The sequence below is a fragment of the Cydia fagiglandana genome, chromosome 15 (genome assembly GCF_963556715.1).
Source record: "Cydia fagiglandana chromosome 15, ilCydFagi1.1, whole genome shotgun sequence".
Taxonomy (NCBI): domain Eukaryota; kingdom Metazoa; phylum Arthropoda; class Insecta; order Lepidoptera; family Tortricidae; genus Cydia; species Cydia fagiglandana.
The window spans coordinates 13694707-13702368 of NC_085946.1; the positions used below are offsets into that span (position 1 = coordinate 13694707).

The 7662-nt window shown below is 39.2% G+C and overlaps 1 protein-coding gene across 1 annotated transcript; it reads right to left on the reverse strand.

Annotated features, from left to right (window-relative positions):
• Window positions 1–244: 244 nt before the first annotated feature.
• LOC134671413 (G-protein coupled receptor moody) lies at window positions 245–6473 on the reverse strand. Its single transcript, XM_063529267.1, has 3 exons — window positions 5968–6473; window positions 2276–2514; window positions 245–1832 (listed from the first exon to the last, which is right to left on the reverse strand). The coding sequence occupies exons 1-3, from the start codon at window positions 6181–6183 to the stop codon at window positions 992–994; spliced, it is 1296 nt and encodes a 431-aa protein (XP_063385337.1). The 5' UTR covers window positions 6184–6473; the 3' UTR covers window positions 245–991.
• Window positions 6474–7662: the final 1189 nt, after the last annotated feature.

The following is a 7662-nucleotide window of genomic DNA, read 5'->3' on the forward strand; positions in this document are numbered from 1 at the left end:
TATCACTTGCTCCCTCTAACGCATAAATGCGTCCCTTGGAGTGGCCAGCGTTGGCCCATCGTGTAGAGGAGCTATTAATATACTATTCAGCAACAAACTTGTGATTGCATCGATTAGAATTCGAGTATCAAGTGTCTAAAGAGGAACTGGAATCATGAGGATACAAAAAATATCTGCTCTTAAATTCAATGCCATGTAAACTTAATACAAAGACGATAAAGCGGACTTTATTATGTAGAAGTTGGCTAAACTGTGGCTAAACCAAAGTTAACTTTCATACTGAAAAATACATTATTTTTCGAAAATGTACCTAATAAAGTTTTCACACCTTATAATTTTGTATAAACTGTTTACTGTAGGTACACTATTTCATTTTATAAAAAGTTATAGACTGCTTAGCCTTCCAATGCCTTCTCCAAAATTACAATATCTTATTGCTTTTTAACATTATTGTATCCTTGCTCCTTTATTGCTAAGCGTCTATAATATAAGTACAATACGTTGAATATTTAATAGCTAACTTTTAACACAATCAAAATCCGTACAAGTCAAATACGAAACAAATGCGACTTATTCGCAGCTTGCCTATATCTATGTCATGTAATAAATTAAATGTTACAAAGAGATTGCACAATGACTTACAGTATATCTAGGTACTATACACTTATGTATACTTTGAATATCAATCATTATGTCATCAATAACTTACCAATGAAAGTTTCATTTCTACGTGTCAACATCATCCCACCTCCATAGCACAATCACGGACGGCACGCGATTAAAACGATTTTTGTAAAATTATCCACTTCACACTCACTTGTACCTTATAGGTACTCGCTAATTACATACTTATATAGTCTCACGAGGGTATTTAGAGTGAAGTTCTTTGCGAAATACTATTGTTCATCGGTTGGAGGGAGATACAGTGAGATCCCCCGTCGACGACTAGTCACGGCGGCTGCTTCTCGGCTACGCCATCCCCAGGTGACCGTCACGCCCTTCGGCGGCACATCAAGAGGTTCTTGTAGGCTTGCCGATACTCACTGGACATCACTACATAAATAATAGGGTTGATGCACGTCGTCAAATAGATAAGAATATAGCCAGCAATATTTGCCAGCGGATACGAAGTGAACTCGCGAAATATCTTCGTCAGCGTTATCGGGAGATAACATACCCAGAACGAGAGCATAATTGCCATAATCATTTTTAATAGTTTCCTGTCTTTTGGTGTAAGACGCGGTGCACGGACGGGTCCTGGTGCCCGCTTTAAAGCTGCGGCCGCTTGGCGCAGTCTTTTAGTCGTTTCGCTACCGCTTGGCGTCCGCTTTCCGTCTAGTGCACATTCTTCGTCGTGCCCGTCTAAGGTATCTACGCCTGAGGATGAGGATCGCTCAGGGCCTGGAGTCGGTGGACAGTGTAAGACTGGCGGAGCAAGAAGATTTCTTCGCGGAGGTGGCGCGTGGTTAGTTCCATTTTCAGGGCCCGGCGACCTTTCTACCGCAGTGGACGCCGAGCCCATAGCCGAGTCTTCTCGACCGGGTCGAGTCCGGCTCCGCGCCGGTGCTCTTGATTTTCTTGCTGCCTCTCTAACTATACAGAATATCCTCGCATAACAAATAACTATAGCGAGACAGGGAAGCATGAACGCACCCACAAAGAGGAACTCTTTTGGAGATCTTTTGTTGTCATCCGGAAGTATGGAACAGGAGCCAATGCTGAGATCGAGGCCGAAACGCCCCCATTTCTCGAACCACGTCGCTATGAGCGCTCCAAACGCGAACGCCCAAGTACTTGCCACCATTACTGCCAAATACTGTCTTCTATACAGCCTGGAGACAAAACAAATGGTATAAATATCATGCTAATATCTCCCAATATTAGATAATATAGACATTTTTAAATAGAAATACAGACATTTCGCATGGATATTCCAGGTAAACCTCCGAGTACTGCAAGAGATTTGTTTTCCTCGCATCTATTTACATAACATTACGATGCGCCATTTCCAAAAACATATCTTTATTTGTACAGGAAATATTCTCATTTAGGGACAGCGCATTTCATTAACTTTAAAGCGCTCTAGTTAGTAAATATATAGGTACAATCTGCTTCAAGAAAAAAAATATTGTGACGTTCCACGGCTAATGGGGCGTCACAATTATGATGGCGGTTGGCGCTTAAGACGCGTAGCAGCGTATTCGTACCTATAGGTACGTCGTGAATAACAGTGTAAGCGCCAGCCGCCATAAGGTACCTTTTGGGTACGACTTACTTAGGATAAAGCCGTGGATGTGATATCATGACATATCTGTTGATGGTGATAGCCAAGACGGTGAACAGCGACACCGCGACCAGCGCGTATCTAGCCAGCGGGAACATACGGCAGAGCGTCCTGCCGTGGGCCCAGGAGCGCTGCCAAAACGTCGAGGCCGCTAGAGGTAAGTTGAAGCAGCAGAAGAGGAGGTCGGAGCAGGAGAGGTTCATTATGAACACAGCGGTTGCGTTACGGACCTGGAAGAAATACACAAAGTTAATGATTGTCTCTATTTATCGAAAAATCGTACCAATACAACTGCATGACTTTTACAGTGACAGATTGTGGCAATCTCTCTCTCTCTATCTCTCTCTCTATCTCTCTCTCTCCCAATTTGTTTATTCAAATCGGTGCATAATTAGCTTAGACGGACTCTAGATAATATTAAAGGTGGCATGTTTGTATACTGGCTTGATAAGATAGTACCGCCGATGCTAATGCCACGATAGCAGAGGACGCTGGTTCGATTCCAGCCTGGGGCACTGGGAGTCTTGATCACTTTTTCTTATAAGTATAAAACATTTATACGTTACTAAAATTTTTGTCATATTTATATCAGCTTCACATAATCTCTAGTGCTTATTAAACTACCTAGAACCTATATACTTACAATTTGCAAACGGTGTCATACAAGTTGTTCGACAGATCGGTGCAAATAATATTACTTAAACTAAAATCCTCAAATCTAGAAATCCTAATTCACGTTACATTAAAGTTACCTTAAATCAACCTTATATGTATATGTATTTATAGCACATATGGCTACAATTTTATAAGGTAAAGTAAACTACGCAAGTTAACGAGGAAGGAAAACAATAAGAACCATTGTTTTTCTGTCTTTTTACACGATTCAAGGAAGCGTGCGTGGAACTCGGTCCGACCAAATGAGTACACTTAAAATATTTAATCACTACGAAAGATAACATCAGTTAGTGTGTTTTGACGGCATAGAATAAAAATATTATGAATGGTGCAGCCCTATCTAACCCGTCTACCTCCACTCTGCACAAGTGCCATGTTTTTGTTGTTGCTTATTCTGTTTTTTTTTAATAATTTTACATTTTTTGATGATTAAATGCCGATTAATATAAAAGCGTCAAATGTATATAACACACTTTGAGTTTTAATATATTTAATTATTTTGTGTTGCTGTTTATGTCTGTGTTGTTTTCTTTTATTAACGTGTTCAATAAATATTATTGAATTTTGTCTTCTTTAAATATAATTAATTACCTATCCAATTAGAAATCATGCAATGGAAGAAAATGTTTACTTTGTTAGAATAAAATAAAATATAATATTGTTAATTCTAAATTTATTTAAGGTCTAAGTCAAAGAAGGCACCAAGATAATATTGTCAGACTTTCTTACATAGTGAAATATGTCTTGAATATTATAATCAAAGCACGGTTTCCACGAAAATAAACTTCCTACACGAATTCCTTCTTTCCTTCAATAAACTCAAAAACTACTGAATGAATTTCCATGCAATTTTCACCTATCAATAGAGTGATTCTTGACGAAGGTTTAGGTGTATAAATTGTGATTTGCGAAGCCGGGGCGGGTAATAAGAGTGTCTGATCTTTCTTTGCTTTCTTTGTGTTTGAATTTCTGCATAAAATCATAATATATCTTACTCACTAATTCAGGTTGTAATCTATACTTTTGCTGCTGCAGTAACGTCGGTGCAGTCTCACGGCGCGATTCGGAAAGTGAATTAGAGATTAACTAGATACGATATAGTAAAGATATGTGACGTCCCACGGATAAAGGTACCTTATGGCGGTTGGCGCTTACGATTATTAACGTCGCTCCAGTATTATTGCGGCGCTATGCTAAGCGCCACCCGCCATAAGGTACCTTTTGTCATTGAACGTCACATAACTTTACTATTTCATATCTAGTGAATCTCTAAATAATTTCCCGAATCACGGCGCCAGCCGCCATAAGGTACCTTTTGCCGTGGAACGTCACATATATTTACTATTTCATATCTAGTGCATCTCTTATTCATTTCCCGAATCAAGCCGTACATCTTTAAGATTGTTATTGTAAAGACATGAGAGCAAGATGTATAAAATTGGCCTTGTTTCGCGATAAAATTTCGAATCGTTTTTGTTATTCTTGCTGCCAGTTTCAATGCCACCAAGAACAATGACCACGTATTATCTACGATGTGATAAACAGACACTAAATTATTTATTTAATAGGTACCTATGTTGTTTTTGTCTTAACTGCGTCGAGGTGCTGACACTGATGACCAAATCTGGCGATTATTTTTTTAAGTAGCAAAGATATTGTACATTTTAGCTGCTACTTGTAAATTATTATTACCGTAGCGACCGAGACATACTTAAAGCGCCACAGACAATAAGGTACCTCTAGTACTGAATAATAGCAAAATTGGATCTAGGTAGTGTCTGTGCGGAAAGAGAAGAGTCATGCAATGTATAGGGGCCCAACTCCACGACTCTTCTTTTTCCGAACAGCCTTACTAGTAATCGGTATTTATGTATTTATATTTTTAACATTCATCATCATCATCATCTCAGCCATAAGACGTCCACTGCTGAACATAGGCCTCCCCTTGGACCTCCATTCGTACCGGTTGGAAGCCACCCGCATCCAGCGTCTTCCGGCGGCTTTAACAAGGTCGTCAGTCCATCTTGTGTGTGTGTGAAATTCATTCAGTACTTTTGAGTTTATTGAAGGAAGGAAGGAATTCGTGTAGGAAGTTTATTTTCGTAGAAACTGTAATTTGATTATAATATTCAAGACATATTTCACAATGTAAGAAAGTCTGGCAATATTATCTTGGTGCCTTCTTTGACTTAGACCTTAAATAAATTTAGAATTAACAATATTATATTTTATTTTTTAACATTACTTACTACTAATCGGTAGGTAGGTACAGTTAGGTGTTTATAGTTGTTCAGGTAATAATAACCCGATGCTAAACATTAGTAATAGGTAATTAGGACGTTATTACAGCATAATCACAAAATTTTTATGATCATTTTCATATTCGATGTTATTGATGAATCGATAACCTTTTAACTAGTGTCAGTTCCGCTCGTATGTTGATGTCATGTTCATGTGAACTATCATTTAAATAAATATCTACAGAGATAGCATCTGACATTCATTAAAACATTTTGATGAGGACGTAAAATTAAACCATTTCAGCATTAACTAAACTCTTAATCATTATCTTAATTAACAAACCCTAACTTTTAGCGAGATACTTTTAGCGAAATACAACTTCGTCCATGCCAATTAATTATTCAAGCATTGACATTAAAAAGTTAGAGTTACAAGAAAAGTCAGCAGATATTTAGATAGCCCACTCAGTGCAAGTGTTATTTTAAACGGCAAACTTCTATGAAATGACGTATAAATAACACTTGCACTGCGTGGGCTACCTATCAAAATTGCTGTAGACGGGTCTTGGCCTAACTCTACATCTCGGAGATCGTCCATTCGTCGGAGATGGCGGGACAAGCTTGACCCCTTTGACAAGACTGGTGGGAGACTTCTGAGGATAGGCATACATGGAAGAATAAGCCATAGCCCAACAGTGGGACAGTATGGGCTCATAATAAAAATAAAATAAAAAACTCTACAACTTATGCTTAAAAATTTCCGCTTACCTTTTTACACCGCGCTAAGGCGATTATAGTGATGAGGTTCCCCGGGATCCCAACCAGCATAAAGAGCACGCAGCAAACCGACGCGAACCTCAACAAGGCCTCCGGGTAGTCCTTGAACAGCTCCATCTTAGCCAGAGCCTCGTCTGAGTAGTCATCCAGCTTGAACTGAGTCAAATTGTCGTCGTTGTCGTACACACTCGGCGACAAATCACCCATTTTAACTTCCAATAAGCACACATCAATCACATGTCATTTCCGCACCGTATTGACGCCACAAATGATTCAAACCAGCCACCCATTTCTATTTCCTCGTTTAATGAGCTTGCTTAGGTAGCGCGGGGATCGCCCGCGGGTGATAACTGTCCGAGAACTGAGGCCGGGGCTCCAGTGTGCTGTGATAAGGCATTTTGTCGGCGATCCGGGTCGCAGCTGGTCAGGAAGCGACGTATCAGTGCGCTCGCATTGTTCTCGCTGGTGCGATCTGTTGACAATTAAAACACAATCACTTCCAAGTTTCAACGTACATACACACACTACATACACGTACGTACGTACTTAATAGTATATTGTGCAATATGGGGCGTAAGTTAAATATTGTAAACGAGAATAAGTTAAATCGCGACGGCTTGCCGGAGCGATTTATATATAGACTCGAATTTGCAATATCATTACAAAAGACGATACTATCGGGTGTACTATTTACTGTACGTGATGCCGGAAAATAAAACTTTATTTATTTTATTTTTATTTATTACGCCCCGAGTTACACACAATGTTTTTCATCACACTCGCGATACAAAAATTAAGTACCTATAAAGACAAAAAAACGTTATGGCAGTAGAAACTTCATAACTCCCTACGGAAAACGCTTTTTTATAACTCCCGCTAAACCTGCGTGCAATTCCACATTTACTGAGCGAGTGTGATGAAAGCAATATAAATCACGTCAGGTCAAAATAGCTACGTAAACACGTATTGCTAGTTATTTGTAAACAATGCATTACCTAACGCGAGTGACTTGTTTGTCTTTTTTAATGAGCTTAGCTGGCATAATGGGTGAATAGAAATATTTAGTAAACAAACCACTGTAGAATTATATTTACCGAGCGTAATTTCTATTACGCACAGTCAGATAGTGGTAGATGAAACAACGCGCCAAAACAATCTGCCATGCTGGATAATTTTACACAGGCCAAATGGGTCAAATCGAACCTGTTATCAAACCGATATTTTCATTCATTTCGCTCAGACTAAACTGTATAAGTATTAGTGCGAGCGAGACGCCCGCGCGAATGACAGTTAACTGATATGATTCCAATATCGATTTAATGTCAGTGCACGTTCGAATTGGCCTGACACGGCGCGATTCGGGAAATGAATTAGAGATTAACTAGATACGATATCGGTACCTTTTTCAGTGGAACGTCACATATCTTTACTATTTTATGTATCTAGTGAGTCTATAATTCATTTCCCGAATCGAGCCGACGTCTTATTGTTCTACATTTATATTATCTCTTTTTCTTAAGTTGTTAGAGAATTTCTCGTCAGTCGGTCCGACCGATACCTACATATTTGACGCGTAGTCTGATCCGCTACTTTTATTTCATTCATTCATAATGCTGACTCACAGACAAAACATCCTCTAGACTGAGCATAGTCGCGCTACCCCCGCTGCCACGCATACGGTAATTT

What these genes read in the sequence shown, in the direction of transcription:
- LOC134671413 (XM_063529267.1), bottom strand. Translation starts at nt 6,183, where the DNA reads ATGGGTGATTTGTCGCCGAGTGTGTACGACAACGACGACAATTTGACT. An exon ending in CCTTAGCGCGGTGTAAAAAG is followed by an intron (nt 2,515 to 5,967) that starts GTAAGCGGAAAT and finishes TATTTCTTCCAG; the next exon opens with GTCCGTAACGCAACCGCTGT. An exon ending in CATCCACGGCTTTATCCTAA is followed by an intron (nt 1,833 to 2,275) that starts GTAAGTCGTACC and finishes TTTTGTCTCCAG; the next exon opens with GCTGTATAGAAGACAGTATT.